Here is a 19,193-nt window from a genome sequence, read left to right as displayed (position 1 = left end):
AAAGTAATTCACACGGGTCACTGGCCCTCCCTCAGCAGCTCCAATGGCCTCTTAGGACCCTGGCCCTCTCACAGCCCTGGTCTGGCCAGCTCCTGTCCCTCACCCTTTCCCATGCCGTGACTGTGCTGCAGTACCAGGAAGCTTTTCACTGCACACTTGGCACCTTTAGTCACCACTACTCTAGTTCATCGTCTTCTGCAAACTGAGGAGATTCCTTGTGGAGATTGGCAGAGCATGGGTACAGTACATTAGTGAACTTCATTTGGACAGTTACTTGTGTTTTCATTGGGGTGGGGAGGGTTGTTTTTGTTTGGCTTGATTTGGTTCAGGTTTTTAAGACAGGGTCTCATAGCATAGGCTGGTCTTGAACTCACGGTCTTGAACTTTTAAACCCTGCCTCCACCTCCCAAGTACTGGAATAGGTCACATCACCCAGCTCTACAGAGCTATTTCTAAAATTATCAGAGTTGGGCGTGGCACTTGTGGTAAAGGCCTAAATCCCAGCATTCAGAAGGGTGAAGCAAGAGAACCAAGAGTTTGGACCAGCCTGAGTTATACATAAGACCCTACAAAAACAAAAACAAAGCCCTAAACTAAACAAAACCTAAAGTAAACTAAAATGATCCAAAGTTAGCTCAGCACATGGAACCATGATGTAGTCCTAGTACTACATCAGTCGGGGGTGGTGGTGTCAGGAGCTCAATACTTTGGTAATTTGTGCCAGTTTCTTGTTGTTGTTGTTATTGTTGTTGTTGTTATTGTTTCAATATATAATTTTATAATCATTTAATGCTAACAATGTACCATTCTAGCCCTCTGGTCCATTACATGAGAGAACTTCACAATATCTTGAGAAAAAAAAACAGGCTTAATAATTCTGAAATATAAGAAATGGTTTATCAGATGCACTTTAATATGCTACTGTAACACAATTAGAAATTAAACAAAGTTCTCTCATTGCATAACTTAGTTTTAGCCTCATAAAGAATATATTATGTTTGTACATACTGACAACCCAATAAAATTACAGGGTTTTGGTTTTGTTATTGTTTTACTGTTATTAGGTAGTGCACTTAGAAGAGGACTATTATCTGTGAATGACTGCAGGTAATGACTGCATTTATGTCCTCCATGGCCATTTCTCCCTTTGAAAGGAGCAGCATCACAAAGTACCTCAGGTCGGCTGCTGGGCCTGAGACAAGATACCCACTGTCGCTTACCTTTCACATTTCCAGGCTCCAGCTCCAAGGCTTTCTCACAGTCTTGAAGAGCACTTTCCCACCTCTGTAATTTGATTTCGGCTTGAGCTCGATTGTTATAGGCAGACGCGGTGGTAAGAGCTGATAAGCTCCTACAAAAGAAACACAGATTGGCAAGAAGAAGGCCAAACACAGAGAAACATAGTAAAGTCATGTTGAGTATGAAGTGTCCTCACAGCTGGTGGCACAGGTGGTGAGAGGCTCTGGGAACATCAGGAGGCTAGACCTAACTGACCCTGTCCTTGGGCTTCTCTCCCTTCACCCTAATGCGTGGATGTCCCTGTCCTTGTCTTCCTACTACACCCCACAATAAGGCCGCCACCACACTATTCAGTCCTACTTCAGACCCAAGGTAACAGAGCAGCCAGACCACCAACCATGGGTTTAGCCCTCAGAAACCCTGAGCCAAAAATAAATCCTTCCCTCCTTGAAGCTTCTTTTCTAAGGTATTTAGGTCACAGCTATGAGAAAGCAACTGGTACAAATTGTAAGTAAAATAAATATAGACTTTATAAGAGCTGAATGTGTCCCTTAAGAATTGATATGTTGAAGGCAGGTGCGGTGGCACACGCCTTTGATTCCCAGCACTCAGGAAGGCAGAGGCAGGCAGACCGCTGTGAGTTTGAGGCCAGCCTGGTCAACAAAGCAAGTCCAGGACAGCCAAGGCTACACAGAGAAACCCTGTGTCAAAAAAACAAACAAAATTGTATGTTTAAATCTTAAATCCACAATGCCTCAGAATATGAGTATGTCTAGACAGAAGGCTTTAGAGATAATTAGGCCACGGATATAGCTCAGAGTGCTTGCCTTTCAGGCACGAGGCCCTGGGGTCAATCTCTAACACCACTGTCTTGTTTCTTTTCCTGTTGCTGTGATAAAATACCCTAACAAAACAACTTAAGGCAGAAAGGCTCATTTTGGCTCACAGTTCAAATATAGTCCATCATGGTGGGAAAAACCACCATAGGCACAAGCAGGAAGCAGAGAAAGATGGGAATGTGTATTGCTGTTAAGTACCCCTGGCAGGAAATGGTACCACCTACAATGGGTAGGCTGCCCGACCTCAACACAATCAAGATAATAACCCCCCACAGCGAGGTTGAGGGACTCAGCCCCCACATGATTCTAGACTCTGCCAAGGTTACAAATAATACTAGCCATTACCACCACCACCACCACACACACACAAAAGGTTATTAAGTTAATATGAGGTCCTTGGTGTGGACTCTAGTCTGACAAAACTGATACCCTTTTAAAAGAAGAGACTAGAACCAGATACGAGCAACAGGCACACAATGTGAGCAAACAGAAAGATGACAGACACCTGCCAGCCTGTCTAGGAAATCTAAACCTGCCTTCACCTTGAGCTTAGATTTTAGCCTTCAGAAGTGTTAGATAAACACCTTGTTCAGGCCAATAGATTTGTGGTATTTTGTGATGGCAGTCCTAGCTAAACAATATAACCTATGCCACTGGAAGTACAGAAATCCAGTTCGGTATGTGACATTTTCCACTGAGAATGATCCTTAACTATGCAGTAAAAGGCTTGAAGTTAGCTTAGGCTTTAGAGGTAACATGGAATCTCTGTACTATTAGATCTCTTTAATTTAAAAAAAGTTAAAAACATTTTTGACTCTGGAAATTATTTCCTAGTACAAAAAACTGAGGTTCGCAATCATAATCAATATCCTGTATTCAGTTTTTACTGTGTTGACAATGAATTTGTTTATAATTAAAAGTAATTAATTATAAAGTAATTAAAAAGTAATTTTAATTATAAAGAAATCATAAAATTATTTAATCAAAGAAATTTAACTGAAAGAATCAGAAGAGAATATCAGAATAAAGAGGGATACAGACAAAGCAGCAAACGTTGATAAATTAAAGAAAGACATAGATGTATGGACATGGTGTAAAGATATGTGTGCAGGGCCTGGAGAGATGACTCAGTGGTTAAGAGCACTGTCTTCTCTTCCAGAGGTCCTGGGTTCAATTCCCAGCAACCACATGGTGGCTCATAACCATCTATAATGTGATCTGATGCCCTTTTCTGGCATGTAGGTATACATGCAGATAGACCACTCATATACATAAAGATAAATAAATTTTTAAAAGATATGTGAAGAAAGACACAGGACAAAATAATAAGTGGAATAGGAATGTAATCCACCTTTCTGTTACTTTAAAAGTTGATTTGGCTGGGCATGGTGGCACATGTCTGTAATCCCAGCACTAGGAGAAGCAAAGACAGGTGGATCTCTGTGAGTTTGAGACCAACCTGGTCTACAAAGTGAGTCCAGGACAGCCAAGGCTACACAAAGAAACCCTGTCTCGAAAGAGCACAAAAACAAAACAAAACAAAAAGTTGATTTTGAATGACATGTAATTACTAACAGATATAGGAAAGATTAGCGTATCCATGCATTGAATTTACTAAAAATGGAAAAGAAATAGAAGGTACAAATGGAAAAGTCAAAAACAGAGTAAGTTTACAAGACCATTAAAGGCATACACACAAATTACAAGGCTTCGTAGAGACCAGGTTAGGACGATGCACAGAAGGATAAAGAAAGTACCCAGCACTGAGTCTTGGCACTGAGCACCTACCCAACTATCAGTCAGGGTTTTCATTGCAGTAATGAGACACCAAAAAGGCAACGTAAGGAAGAAAGGGTTTATTTGGCTTACACTTCCATAGTGCTATTCATAAACTAAGTCAAGACAGGAATCCAAACAGGGTAAAACCGGGAAGCAGGAGCCGATTCGAGGCCATTGGAGTGTGTGTTTACTGACTTAGCCTGCTCAACCTGCTTTCCTATAGAAACTAGGCCCAGCCTAGGAGTGGAACCACCCACAATGGGCTGGGCCCTCTCCCATTAATCACAAATTGAGAAAATGCCTTACAGGCTTGCCTATAGCCAGATCTTAAGGAGGCTTTTGTGTGTGTGTGTGTTTATTGGTTTGTGTCATTTTTTAAAACTTTTATTAGTTACACTTTATTTACTTTGTATCCCCCATAAACCCCTCCCTCTCCCCTCCTAATCTCACCTTCCCTCCCCCTTCTTCATGCATGCCCCTCCCCAAGTCCACTGATAGGGGAGGTCCCCCTCTCCTTCCTTCTGATCTTAGTCTATCAAATCTCATCAGGAGTGGCTGCATTGTCTTCTTCTGTGGCCTGGTAAGGCTGCTCCCCACTCAGGGGGAGGTGATCAAAGAGCAGGCCAATCAGATTATGTCTAAGGCAGTCCCTCTTCCCAATACTATGTAACCCACTTGGAAACTGAAATGCCATGGGCTACATCTATGCAGGGGTTCTAGGTTACCTCCATGCCTGGTACTTGGTTGGAGTCTGAGTCTCTGGGAAGACTCCTGTGCTCAAATTTTCTGGTTCTGTTGCTCTTCTTGTGGGGTTCCTGTCCTCTCCAGATCTTACTATTTCCCACTTCTTTCATAAGATTCCATGCACTCTGCCCAACAGTTGGTCATAAGTCTCAGCATCTGCTTTGATAGTCTGAAGGGCAGAGCCTTTCAGAGGCCCTCTGTGGCAGGTTCCTAACTTGTTTCCTGTTTTCTTCTTCTTCTGATGTCCATCCTCTTTGCCTTTCTGGATGGGGATTGAGCATTTTAGTCAGAGTCCTCCCTCTTGATTAGTTTCTTTAGATATATAGATTTTAGTAGGTTTATCCTATATTATAGGTCTATATGAGTGAGTATATACCATGTGTGTCTTTCTGCTTCTGGGATACCACACTCAGGATGATCCTTTCCGGCTCCCACCATTTACCTGCAAATTTCATGATTTCCTTGTTTTTCATTGCTGAGTAATATTCCATTGTGTAGATGTACCACAATTTCTATATCCATTCTTCAGTTGAGGGGCATCTGGGTTGTTTCCAGCTTCTGGCTATTACAAATAAAGCTGCTACAAACATGGTTGAGCAAATGTCCTTACTGTATATTTGAACCTTTTTTGGATATATGCCTAGGAGTGGTATGGCTGGATCTTGGGGAAGCGCTATTCCTAGTTGTCTGAGAATGCGCCAGATTGATTTCCAGAGTGGTTGTAGAAGTTTGCATTCCCACCAGCAATGGAGGAGGGTTCCCCTTTCTCCACAACCTCTCCAGCATGTGTTGTCACTTGAGTTTTTGATCTTGGCCATTCTGATGGGTGTAAGGTGAAATCTCATGGTCGTTTTGATTTGCATTTCCCTGATGGGTAATGAGGTTGAGCATTTCTTTAAGTGTTTCTCTGCCATTCGATATTCCTCTATTGAGAATTCTGTTTAGCTCTGTTCTCCATTTTTTAATTGGATTACTTGGTTTGTTGCTTTTCAGCTTCTTTAGTTCTTTGTATATACTGGATATTAACCCCAGATAAAGGGTTGGTGAAGATTCTTTCCCAATCTGTAGGCTGTTGTTTTGTTTTGATGACGGTGTCTTTTGCTTTACAGAAGCTTTTCAGTTTCATGAGGTCCCATTTATTGATTGTTGCTCTTAGGCTTTTTCTTAATTGAGGCTCCCTCCACTCAGATGACTCTAGCTTGTGTCAAGCTGACATAAAACTAGCCAGCACACCCACTGCAGGCACTGAGTACTCCTACTCTAGTACAGGTACTCAGCACAGTACAGATACAGTTTATGTCAGCCTCATGACTATGGGGCTACTCCATGGGGGAGTATTACTGCTCTGCCCATTTGGAATATGAGATATATGGAAAATTTAATGTGTGCCAATAGCCACAGTTGCTAAATAACATGTAAGGGTCTTACCCAGACAGTCTGCTTGCTGTCTTATCTCCAGTAACTGCCTACTTGGTCCTCACAAACCCCCTGAGGCTGGCAGGCTTAGAACTTTATCACACTGAGGAAATGAAGGCAAGAGAGGTGAGGCAGAAGGCTAGAAAGAAGCAGACCTCAGTTTCCTGCTTACAAAGAAGGTAAAGAAAATATCACTTTCTGTAACAGGAGAATCTCCACTAATGAAATTCCACAACACAAAAAAACAAAAGACAAAACAAACAAACAACAGTTGGGTGAGATGCCTGTAATTAATCCCTGTACCTGAAATGTGGAAGCAGGAGTATCAAGGCCAACGTGGGCTCATAACAGTAGCAGAAAAAGCAGTGGGGTATAGGGAGAGAAGGAGGGAGGGAGAATGAATATGGCAGGGCTGATGTATGTCCCTTGACTGCATATGGGAGGCTGCCCTGAATGAGCAATCACAAGTCACCTGGAGACAACACCAAAGAAGAAAAATCTAGGCTAGGAATAATAGCACACATCTGTAATCAGAGTAGAGGCAGGAAGATCAGAAGTCCAAGGTCATTCTGGCTCCACAATGAGTTTGAAGCTAGCCTGAGATATGGCTTCCTAAACCTCAAAAAAATAAAATAAAAAAAATAATAAACTTTACAGGCTTCCTCACAAAGGTGGAGGGAAGGGTGTACAGAGCTCAATTATGAGTGGGATTAATGATTTTTTTTTTTTTTTTTTTTTTGGACAGGGTCTCTTAACTTAGCATTGGAACTCACTATGTAGACTGGGCTGGCTTCAAACTCACAGTGATCCTCCTGCCTCTGCTCCCCAGTGCTGGGGTTAAAGGTGTGTGCCATCCCCAGCTAGCATTAGTGATTCTAAAATCCTAGTATGAGAGTATATTAGGAACTTCATTTACTTTGCACAATCTTCAAGAGTTCACAGGTCTGCACTGAAACTCTGCTGAGCCAAACCCTCTCTGGGCAATGAGGAAGTATGCTGTAAGACAACTGAGCAAGTGTGCTCTGCTGTTGGGGAGTTTAAGGTGACTTCAGTGTCAGACAGCCAGATCTGAACTGTTCCCTTGAGAAGAGCAGTGAAGCTGTAGCTGCTGAGAGCCTGCGAAGCAGGGTTGGTGCTGTGTTACAGAGCAGAGACCTCACTATGGGTCACGTCAGGGAAGGCTTCTCTGGGAAGTCAGAGACGTGAGCTAAGTCCTGAAGGATAAGCCAGCTTCAAAGATAGAAGGGCTACATCTGAGGATAGAGGAGACCTTTCGATCACCAGTAAATTCATTTATCACAAATCATACCAACACACACTGTTTAGTTTATTTATGTGACTTCACTTTAACTTTACATGTATGTGTGTTTTGCCTACATTTATGAGAACATGTGTGCCTGGTGCCAGTTGGATCCCGTAGAACTGAAGTTACAGCAGGCTGTGAGCTGCCATGTGGATGCAAGAAATTGAACCTGGGTGCTCCTATCTGCCAAGCCATCTCTCCAGCCCCTAAGAGAGCAAAGGTAAGCCACAATGAAATGATAACCTACTGACCGGGTATAATACATCACAGCCTCTTCATAGTCTCCTGAGTAGAAAGCCTCGTTCCCTTTTCCCTTTTCCCGATTGGCAAGAAAACTCCTTTCCTTCTCAGTTAGACCTAGAAATAAACGCACATGAAAATATAACCTAAAGCTGGGCATGGTGGCACTTGTCTTTAATCCCAGGCAGGCGGATCTCTGTGAGTTTGAGGCTAACCTGGTCTACAGAGCGAGCTCCAGGGAAGCCAGGGCTGTTACTATATTACACAGAGAAACCCTGTCTCAAAAAATAAAAAAAATTTAAAAAAGAAAGAAAAGAAAAGGAATTGGGAAACTAAAGAATATTCTAAGAAAAATAGGTTTTGAAGTTACAAACTTCTTTATTAAAGCCAGGCACATTGGTCCACACCTGTAATCCCAGCACTTGGACAGAGGCAGCAAGATCAGAAGCCCAAGGTCAGCTACACGGTGAAATCAAGGCCAACCTGTGCTACATGTCTCAAACAAAATTGAGTAATTAAAGATAGAATAAATGTTAGAAGTGGTCAACTTTGGCTAAAAAAAAAAATCTATAAACTTTAATGGAAATCAATAGTGCTTAAGGATAATATTTCCTAAGCTGGCAAGTTTTTATTATAAGTTAAAGGTTAGAAAAATAACTAATTCCCATTTTTTTCTTATTACCTGCTATGTCCATTTTTGTCTCAATTTTAGACAAATGAGCCTTGTTGTTTACTGTAGTCTTTTCTTTGTAATCTTCATCAATTTTTGAACATTCTTTTTCCACATCAAATCTGAAAGAACAATAAAACAATTTTTAAAAACCTACAAAGTAAGTAAGAAACAAAACTCATAGCTGCTCTCCTTGTCTTGGGACAAATTCTGTTTGGAATTGAGTTTTTTTGTTTGTTTGTTTGTTTTATTTTGTTTTTGTTTTCTGAGACAAGAGTATCACTAGACCAGGCTGGCCTTGAACTCACAAGGGCTGGGATTAAAGGTGTGCAGCACCACTGCCTGGATAAGATTTTTTTTTTCAAGTGTTGGCAAACATTTGCATATGCCAAATGAGATGTATGGGGAATCCCCAAATTAAGACATGGTATTCATGCCTGCTTCACATCCATGTAACCTCAGCATAGCTTCATACAATATTTTAAGTAACTTTGTGAATGAAACAATTGTTTCACAGTATGGAATTATCACTGGTAGTGAACTGTCAGTGCTGAAAGAGTTTCAGGTTTGAGACATTTTAGACTTTGGATTTTCGGATTATCAATGTTCAGCCTGTGCTGAGGGTCCATATTTTAGGCAAAACATTCCTCATCATCTGCATTCCTTCTTAAGACCAGCAACTGCCTGGCATCCTCTCTAAATTCCAGCACTGGGAGGCAGAAACAGGTGGATCTCTCCAAGTTCAAGGCCAGCCAGAATAAGTTCCAGGACAGCTAGAGTTACATGGTGAGAGGTATTGCAATAAATAAACAAACAAACAAACAAACAAATAAATAAATAAATAGATTTTTTTCTTTTTTAAAATTCTAACCATTTGCTGGGTGGTGGTCATGTACACCTTGTGTACACTCGAGACGCAGAGGCAGAGGCAGGTTCTCTGTGAGTTTGAGGCCAGCCTAGTCTATAAAGGAAGTTCCAGAATGGCCAGAGCTACACAGAGAAACCCTACTTAAAAAAACAACAGCAACAAACTTAAATGTAACCTGTTTTGTGGTTATTTTTATAAACAAAAGCATACAGAAAAGGAGATGTGGTAGTATGTGCTTGTAATTATTGCAAATGGGAGACCAAGACAGGAGGCTTTCTAAATTAGAGCCCAGCCTGGGTTATACAGTGAAACCCTTTCTCAAAAGAAACAAGAAAGGGGGGGTGGGAAGTGTTTGTTAAAATGGTAACTTTACTAAAGTAATTGATGTATTAAATTGTATCTGAGAATTTAATGGTAGAGATTTTTCAGAGTCAAATTTCAAATGAAATATAAAACATACTTATCCCACTCTGCATAATCCCTTGGAATATTCTTCTTAGTTGGCTTACTTTTAGAATATGCTTCCTGAAAGAGTAAATGAGACACATTCAACCTAAGCTCACCAGGATTTATTATAATATATCCTGCACTGTGAACGACTGAAGCAAAATACACAAATGGAATGGATCAGAAAAACAGGTCCCTTTAGAAATGCAAATCAAAACAACCCTGAGATTTCACCTCACACCCATCAGAATGGCCAAGATGAAAAACTCAAGGGACAACACATGCTGGAGAGTAGTGGAGAAAGGGGAACCCTTCTCCACTGCTGGTGGGAATGTAAACTGGTACAACCACTTTGGAAATCTATCTGGTGCTTTCTCAGACAATTAGGAATAGTGCTTCCTCAAGACCCAGCTATACCACTGCTAGGTATATACCCAAACTTTGCTCAAGTACACAAAAGGGATACTTGCTCAACCATGTTTATAGCAGCTTTATTTGTAATAGCCAGAAGCTGGAAACAACCCAGATGTCCATCAACGGAGGAATGGATACAGAAATTGTGTTATTTTTACACAATGGAATACTACTCAGCAATCAAAAAGGAGGAAATCATGAAATTTGCAGGCAAATGGTGGGATCTAGAAAAGATCATTCTGAGTGAAGTATCCCAGAAGGAGAAAGACAAACACAGTATATACTCACTTATATAGACCTATAAGATATGATAAACATAATTAAATCTATACACCTAAAAAAGATAATCAAGAGAGCGGATATGGGGTAAGATGATCAATCCTCGTTTAGAAAGACAGATGGGATGTGCATTGAACGTATGACAGGAGTCTACTGAAGGCATCTGAAAGACTCTAACTAGCAGTGTTTCAAAGCAGATACTAAGACTCATGACCAAACCTTCGGCAGAGTACAGGGAATCATATGAAAGAAGGGGAGTTAGTATGATGGGGAAAGCATAGGAGCTCCACAAGGACCAAATATATCTGGACACAGGGTCTTTTCTGAGACTGACATTCAACAAGGACCATATATGGATATAACCTAGAACCTCTGCTCGGATGTAGCCCGTGGTAGCTCAGTAACCAATTGGTTTCCCATAGTAAGGGGAACAAGGACTATTTCTAACAGGAACTCAATGGCTGGCTCTTTGACCTCCCCACCCCCCAAGGGAGGAGCAGTCCTGTTAGGCCACAGAGGAGGACTTTGCAGCCAGTCCTGAAGATACCTGATAAAACAGGATTGGATGAATGGGGAGGAGGTTCCCCCCCCCCCATCAGTGGACTTGGAAAGAGGCAGGGTGGAGATGAGGGAGGGAGGGTGGGATTGGGAGGGAATGAGGGAGCGGGATACGGCTGGGATACAGAGTTAATAAAATGTAACTGATAAGAAAAAAAAAAAACAGTTCCCTTAGAAGTTAGAACATCTCTGAGGTAAAAGACAGTGTTTAAAGACAATCTCTTAGGTTTTTAGAGGCATACATAAAAATCGAAAACTCATGTGTGATCATTAATGGTTTCTTCAAATAAAAGTATTATTAAAATCATTCATTCTTTCAGAAGGCATCTAGAGAATTAAGAGTAACAACTTTACTGTAGTAGTCAGAGCTGTTTTGTTTGTCATGACAAACACCCAATTTGGAGTAATTCCATAAAACAAACAAACAAACAAAATAACCAAAACAATAACAACAACAAAAACCCAGTCATAGCCAAACTGGGGAGAGGGCATGGTGCTGGATGAAAGCTTTTCCGTGTGTGTTCTCCAGCCTTTGCTCTCTTCCTGATGCGCTGCACTCCTGCTGATTTCATCTCACTGACAGCCATGTGCTTTCTCCATGTGGCAAGAGACATGGCCACAGTAGTCTAGCATTATAATCACAAAGGCCTCATCAGGAAGAACAGAAGAGTGGCCCTCCTCTCTGCCACCCCTTAGAGAAACTGCAGGAAAGGGCTCCAATGGGAGCTAGTGGGGGCAAAGTGGCCCAAACTAGGTCGGAGCCCTTTGCTGATGATGGGGAAGCAGCGCAGGTACTGCAGCAGGAGAAAACTGGAGGAAAGCATGATAGCCATTAGACTGAGGAGAACTTAATCTCCCAAAACATACAATGATACCCGAGGAATGCACCAAGAGAGGGGAAGCTGTGATGGGGAACGCAGAGACTAGAGTTCAGCTGTCATAGCTGAGGATGGCCAGCAATATTAGCAACTGGAAAGGCAAGGGAGAATCCTCCCCTATGGGTTGCAAAGGGGCATGGCCCAGCCAATATCCTGGTTGTAGACTTGTCTCTGGAACCATAAAACACATTGTATTGTTAGAAAACTAATACAAGTGGCACAACTTCATTGTTAAATGGATAAGGAGAGTGCTAGGATTGGAACGATGGATCAACAAGTAAGAGCACACTTTTTCTTGCTGAGGACCCAGGTTCAGTTCCCAGCACATTCCTGATAGATCCCAAATACTAGTAACTATAGTTCCAGAGGATCTTATGTCCTTTTCTGCCCTCCTCAAGCACTGTATATACATATAGTACACATACATATACGTAGGCAAAACACATATAAATTAATAAATCTAAATTCTTTTAAAGAAAGAAAATGGGGTACTTAAATTCTTGTGTGGTTCTTCAACATCCCCATGTGAAATATATACTCCATTTAGAGGATAAAAATATATTACACACATATGTGTGCATAGGTGTGCCTGTGTGTGTGTGTGTGTGTGTGTGTGTGTGTGTGTGTGTGTGTGTGTAGATCCGAGCACAACGTTCAAGAGTTGGTTCTCTCTTGGGGTTACAGAGATACCCTCAGATGTTAAGAGCATTTGTTGCTTTTCCAAACCGCCTGAGTTCAGTTTCCAGCACCCACACAGTGGCTAGCTCCAGTTACAGGAGATCTGATATTTTCTTCTGAAAGTGCACGGTGCACACACATACATGCAGGCAAACACGTACACACATAGAATAAAAATTAAAAATCTAAAAAAAAGTTCTTTCCTTCCACCACGTGGGTCCCTGAATCAAACTCAGGATTGGTGGCAGGTACCTTACCACAGGAGCCATCTTGCTGGCCCACGAGTACTGCTGTTGAGATACACAGTACAATTGTGTTTCCTACTCAGCAGAAGGCTTTATGCATATTTCCCAGCTTGTTACATAAAATACTAAAAGCAAACATCCTCAAGGCATAATATTTAAGAAGATAATTTGCTGTTGTTCAAACCTATTATTCTATTCAATTGGTTTTTATCACAACGGGCACTAGTGGTTGGTGGCCCTGCCTTGAGTCCAGCTAAGCCACAGCAGCTTTACTCTCAGTGCTGATGTTGTAACAGCAGGAAAGGTGAGGCTCTAATACTATCTTTCAAACAGCACTGTTGGACGCAGCAGTGTGCACCTGCAGTCTCAGCTGCTTAGGAGGCTGAGGTAGGGGATCACTTGGATGGAAGAATTCCAAGCCAGCCTGAGCAACACAGCATGACCCTATATCAAAAGAAAACAAACACTGACTTTTTGGATTTCCTGGAATCCAAGCTGAGAATCACTGTGCTGCTCAGCTATGTACACCACTGGCTTATAAGCTCTTTAAAGGCCATGACAAAGAGCTAGAGAGATGCCTATGTGGCTAAGCACATTTGCTAATTTTCCAGAGGACCCAGGTCCAAGTCCCAGCACCTACACAGCAGCTCACAACAGTCTGTAATTCCAGTTCCTGGGAATCTGACACTCTCTTCTGGCCTCTGCAGGTGCTACATGCATGCAGTATGCAGGCAAAACACATATACATACAAAATAAAATATCTTTAAAAAATAAAAATAAAGGCCAGGTCAAACATTCTATATTATCATTGTTTAGGGCACAGATTTAGCCCACATTGCTCTGTTAGTGACTAAACATTCATTGATTAGAGATGGCTCATCCCCCACATTAACACATGTGATGAGTTAAAAGGTCCAGGGAGGTAAATTATCACAGAACAAAGTGATAGAAAATGTTTTAGAAATAAAACTGAAGATTCTAGAAAAAAAAATGAGGGGCCATTTAGATGGCTCAGTGAGTAAACATTCTCGCTGCCTAAAGACCTGAGCTCAGTCTCCTGAAGACACAGGGTGGATGGAGAGAACTCATTCCACTAGAGGTGACGTGTACACACTACTACAGCATATGCATGTGTGCTTACCTGTGTGCGTGTGCGTGTGTACAATAATATACGCATGCATATGTATCAATATGTATAATATACATGCATATTACATATGCGTATAATAAAAAGCTAAAGAGCCAGGCATGATGGTGCACACCTTTAATCCCAGCACTTGGGAGGCAGTGGCAGACAGATTCCTGTGAATTTGAGACCAGCCTGGACTACATAGTAAGTTCCAGCCAACCAGGGCTACTTAGGTAGAGTCTATTTAAAAAAAAAATAAACATAAGTTAACAATAACAAAATTTTACTTTAAGTGGACTAGAGGGAATTGGAACTCTAGCAGACCACTCTTTTTTTTTTTTTTTTTTTTTTTTTTGGTGAAACCTGAGTTAAAAGGAGTGATTTGCAAGACCAAATAGGGACTAGATACAAAAGAATGAAAATCAGAGAAACACGCTCACTAAGGAGGCCCCATTCCAAAGCATAAAGGCCTACCTTGCCATTTTGAGGACAGCAGTTTGAGCCACGAACTGGAGGCAAATGATCCTCCTCCCCTGTACGTGTTTCAGGGTCATAGAAGTACCTGGTAGTTTCCTCTCTTTTGATTTCTGATACCCAACTCTGTAAGGATGGAACAGAAAGAGGCAACTGAGACTGAAGTCACTGACCCGCATTAGGGAGGACCACAAAGCAGTCTTCAAAGTCCACTTCCCACGTCATTCTCTCTGGAAGGTCCTTCCTTTTTTTTTTTTTTTTTTAAAAAAAAATGTTATAAGTTTCCATAACACGAAATTTAGTTTATTAACTATTTTTAGTGCATAATTAAGTCTCATTAAGAATATTTGGGAAAATATGGGCGTAGTGGCACACGCCTTTAATCCCAGCACTTGGGAGGCAAAGGCAGGCAGATCTCTGGCCAGCCTGGTCTACAAAGTGAGTCTAGGACAGCCAGGGCTACCCAGAGAAACCCTGTCTTGAAAAAACAAAACAAAAAAGGATATTTGGGGGGTGGGAATGAGATGGCTCAGCTCTTAAGGATGCTAACAAGCCTCAAGAGGCAGAGTTCAACTCCAGGACAGGTGGTAGAGGGACAGTAAACTTGTACAACTATTTTGAAGATAAATCTGGCACTTTCTTAGAAAACTAGGAATAACTTTACCTCAAGACCCAGCTATACTTCTTTTGGGTATATACCCAAAAGATATTCTGCCATAACACAAGGAAGGTTGCTTAACTATGTTCATAATAGCTTTATTATGAACCCCACACACATACACTCTTGTTCTCTCTGTGTATGTCTTTCTTTCCCTTTCCCTCTTTCCCTCTCTTCTCTCTCTTCCTCTCCTTCTCTTTGAATGTAATAATAATACAAAAAGAATATGTGAGACACTGAAACAGCTCAGGGGTTAAAGTGCTCACCACCAAGAATGATGACATGAATACAAGCCCCAGGACAGTGAATGGAAAAAGAGAATTGGCTCCCCGAGTTGTCCTCTAACCTCCACATGTGGTACACACACACACAGATTGAGAGAGAGAGAGAGAGAGAGAAAGAGAGAGAAAGAGAGAGAAAGAGAGAATACGTAGGTAGGTAGATAATTAATAGAAAGATAGAGATAGATGATAGATGAATAACATTTAAAAAATTAAAGAATTTTCATTTTATTATTGCCTATCTTACTTTTATTTCTTTTTATCTTTTAGGCATGGCTTTGTTTGGGTTATTTTGGCCTCAAACTCTATATGTAGTGTAGATGGCCTTGAGCTCCTGACTCACCACCCAAGGGCTGGGATTAATGATGAAATCCAACACACCTGAGTGTGTGCACTTTGCATCTTATCTCAAGCACCTAAAAGAAAGTTAAAATAATGAATTTTATGCTATTTGTATCTTACAACAATAAAATTTCATGATGGGGTGACTTAAGATAAACGATAACAAAGAACTATGAATTACTTAGGAATAAATATAATAAAAGTGCAAAAAGTATACACTGAAAAACTATTAAGACACTACTGTATAAAATCTAAAACTATCTGGGCTGTAAATGCATTTCAATTGTAAAACTTGTACTAAGTAAATGGGAGGCCCTAGGTTTAATCCCTACTATCAACACACATGAACAAAGTCACACAAATATCCACACTGTCTCACACACTTACTCATACAATCAAACACTCACACACAAATACTCCCATACACTCACAACTGTGTGTGCAGGCCATCTACATAGCTTATTAAATATTAAGAGACTACAAAAAAAGTATATTATCAGCTCAATAAATGCAGAAAAAGTTTTGTTTTATAAAATTTAAAACTTACTCTAGAAAAAGAATTGCAATCAAATAAGGATCAGGCAGAGAGGCAGAGGAAAGCGAGTTCAAGGCCAGCCTGATCAACATAGAGAGTCACAGGATAGCCCAGGCTACACAGAGAAACCCTATCTTAAAAACAAATAGACAACAAAAACCAGCCAAGGATCAGAAGGGGACTTCCCTAATTTGACAAAGGATATCTACATAAAATCTAAAACTAACATTATACTTAATGGTGAGTGGCTGATTTTCTCTGTAAGGGTAGGAAACAGACCAATATGCACAGTTTAATGAATGGAAAAAGATACAATGTTCATGAATGAAAGTCTCAATATTGTTAAGGACTTAGTTCATAGACAGGAGTGGAGGAGAATGCCTTTAGTCCCAGCACTTGGGAGCCAGGTAGACTTCTGTGAGTTTGAGGCCAGCCTGGTCAATATAGTGAGTTCCAAGCCAGCCAGGGATACAAAGAGTGACAGCCTGTCTCAAGAAAACAAAACAAAACAATGTTAGTTCACAATAGTTCTTCTGAAACTGATTCACAAAGCAAGTGTGGCAACTTTTAATCCCTGCACTTGAGACACATAGGTAATAGAACTGACAATTATAGACCAGCCTGGACTGTAATATAATACCAATAATAAAAAGATCCAATAATTCAATACAGTCTCATTCCAGACAGAAGCACATCACTGTATAGAAATTGAGAAGCAAAAGACTGAAATGAAGTGTAACAAAATAACAAAGAACAGGTGTGCTGGCTACTTTTGCATCAATTTGACACAAGCTAGAATCCTCTGACAAGAGGGAACCTCAATTTAGAAAATGCCATCATAAGATAGGCCTGTAGAGAAGACTGTATAGCATTTTTTTTAAGTTAGTGATTGATTTGGGGGAGGGCCCAGTCCATGGTAGGTGGGGCCATCCCTGGGTTGGTGGTACTGGGTTCTTTAAGAAAGCAAGCTTTCTTAAAGCTTGAGCAAGCCAAGAGGAGCAAGCCAATAAGCAGCATCTCTCCATGGATGCTTCTGCCTTCAGGTTCCTGCCCTGCTTGAGATCCTGTCCTGATATCCCTTGATAATGACCTGTGATGTGGAAGCATAAACTGAATAAACCCTTTCCTCCATGTTGCTTTGGTCACGATGTTTCATCACAGCTATAGTGTCTCTGACTAAGAAAACAGCTAAAGATTTCCACTACCTGCTTTGAAGATTTACTACTAAAATATTACCATAAAGACAAATGAGGAACTGGTCAGTGGTTTGATCAAAGGTATCAAACATACCTTTGATCCTGGCAGAGGTAGGGGCAGAGGGGCAGAGGGACAGAGGAGCAGAGGGGCAGAGGGACAGAGGAGCAGAGGGGCAGAGGCAGAGGAAGAGGCAGGCAGATCTCTGTGAGTTCCAGGCTAGCCTGGTCTATAGAACAAGTTCCAGGACAGCTAAGACTACAGAGAAACCTGTCTGGGGGGAGTGAGTGGGGGTTGGGGAGACAAAGGAGAGTCTGGGTATGGCAACACAAGCCTGTAATCCAGCTCTTAGGAAGTAGAAGCAGCTGGGTGTGTGGCACTCTCCTGTGATCCCAGCACTCAGGGAGGCAGAGGCAGGTAGATCTCTATGAGTTTGAGGCCAGCCTGGTCTACAAAAGCAAGTCAGAAAAACAAAACAAAACAAAAAAGAAAATAGAAGCAAGAGGAGTGAGAGCTCAGAGCCATCCTCAGCCTGGCCATGGAACTCTCTCTCAAAAAAGCCTAAAACAAAACTATTTTAAATTATTTGCTCAAATAACTTGAATTTTCACAATTTATTTAGGGGAAATCATCAAGAAATTACAAAACAAACATAACCAAACATCAAGCTTTTCTCGTTTTGTTTTTTGTGAGAGTCTTGTGTAGTCAAGACTGACCTCTATCTCACTATGTAGCTAGGGTTGAATTCTTTCTGCTCCCCTTGCCTTTGCCTCCCAAGTGCCAGGATGACAGGCAGCACCCAGCCCCAAGTATAGTTATATAAAGAGGTAGATGGTGATTTGTTTGTGGTTGAATATGATAAAGAAATTTAGAATGCATTTCACACACACAAATTCACAATACTGAATAGAATTAAGAAGCCACCACTACTTTCAAAGCAGTCACCACTAAGAGCCAGTCACTGACAAGAAGGCCAGAATTTCAAGTGACTGAAGCATACACATAGCAGTTTTACCACATGACCAAAACTGGTGCTCGAGCTACCTTTATGTCACTGTCGATCCTTTCCCATTCTTCTGCCGTAAAGCTGGACGCTGTTGCTGCGGGCTTGTCTTTCCTCAGAGCTCGGCTTCCAGGAGCCAAGCCCATGAGGCGCTTCTCACAGAACTCTGTGAGTTCAGGGTAATAGCCTTCTTCACCAGACCTTAAAAAGCAGTCATGATTTTAGAGTTAGCACCTTATTTAGAGATCTTCTACACTCGTGGTTTGCAAAACATGTTCCCTAGGACACCCAGGGTCTTTGATCTCAAGGGCTATGCAAGGCTGGAGCTGGGATGCTGGCTCAACAGGAGCACTGGCCATTCGTATCAAAATGTCTATGGCACACACAGGGATGAAGATTCCAGAGAAAACAATGTGCATCACACACATCAAAGGTTGACTAAATAGGGGCTGGTGAGATGGTTTGGCAGTTAAGAGCACTGGCTGCTCTTCCAAAGGACCTGAGTTCCCACATGACAGCTTACAACTCCGGCAGTTCCAGGTTATCTGACACACTTCACCATCTTCTGGCCTCTGTGGCCACTATGTACACACAGTGCATAGACATAAACACAGCACAACACCCATATGCATAAAATAATAAATTTTCAATTTGAGTAATATTTTCTCTCCTAAGTAATACATATATGTTCATTTTATGCACAGAGCAATTTCAAAACTTATATTAGAAATTCAGTATTAGAGACAATGTAGGCTTCCTTTTCAAAAAGTTTGTTTTTTTAAAAAAAAAAAATCTGACTTTGAGACAAGGTCTTGTGTAAAAAACCATGCTGATTTCTAACTCCCTGTGTGGTTTAGGATGGCCATGAACTCCTAATATTTCCGGGCTCATATTTCTAGTGCTGGGATTACAAACATTTGCCAACAAATTCCACTGATGTGAATCAAACCAAGGTCTCATGAATACTAGGCAAACATTC

At 41.2% G+C, this 19,193-nt stretch overlaps 1 protein-coding gene across 1 annotated transcript in view; it reads right to left on the bottom strand.

The window, feature by feature from the left end:
- Positions 1-19,193, bottom strand: part of Spag1 (sperm associated antigen 1) — a 65,938-nt gene that overhangs the window by 45,654 nt on the left and 1,091 nt on the right. The window contains exons 2-7 of the mRNA XM_055622674.1: positions 18,256-18,415; positions 14,202-14,327; positions 9,559-9,623; positions 8,243-8,352; positions 7,572-7,677; positions 1,221-1,351 (exon numbers count right to left, since the gene is read on the bottom strand). Coding sequence (XP_055478649.1) covers positions 1,221-1,351; positions 7,572-7,677; positions 8,243-8,352; positions 9,559-9,623; positions 14,202-14,327; positions 18,256-18,415 — 698 coding nt within the window. The remainder of the gene's footprint in view (positions 1-1,220; positions 1,352-7,571; positions 7,678-8,242; positions 8,353-9,558; positions 9,624-14,201; positions 14,328-18,255; positions 18,416-19,193) is intronic.

This window comes from Psammomys obesus, unplaced genomic scaffold (genome assembly GCF_907164565.1).
Source record: "Psammomys obesus unplaced genomic scaffold, mPsaObe1.curated_primary_1811, whole genome shotgun sequence".
Lineage (NCBI taxonomy): Eukaryota > Metazoa > Chordata > Mammalia > Rodentia > Muridae > Psammomys > Psammomys obesus.
Note: the sequence above shows the minus strand (reverse complement) of the source record. Positions and strands in the feature narration are given on the sequence as shown.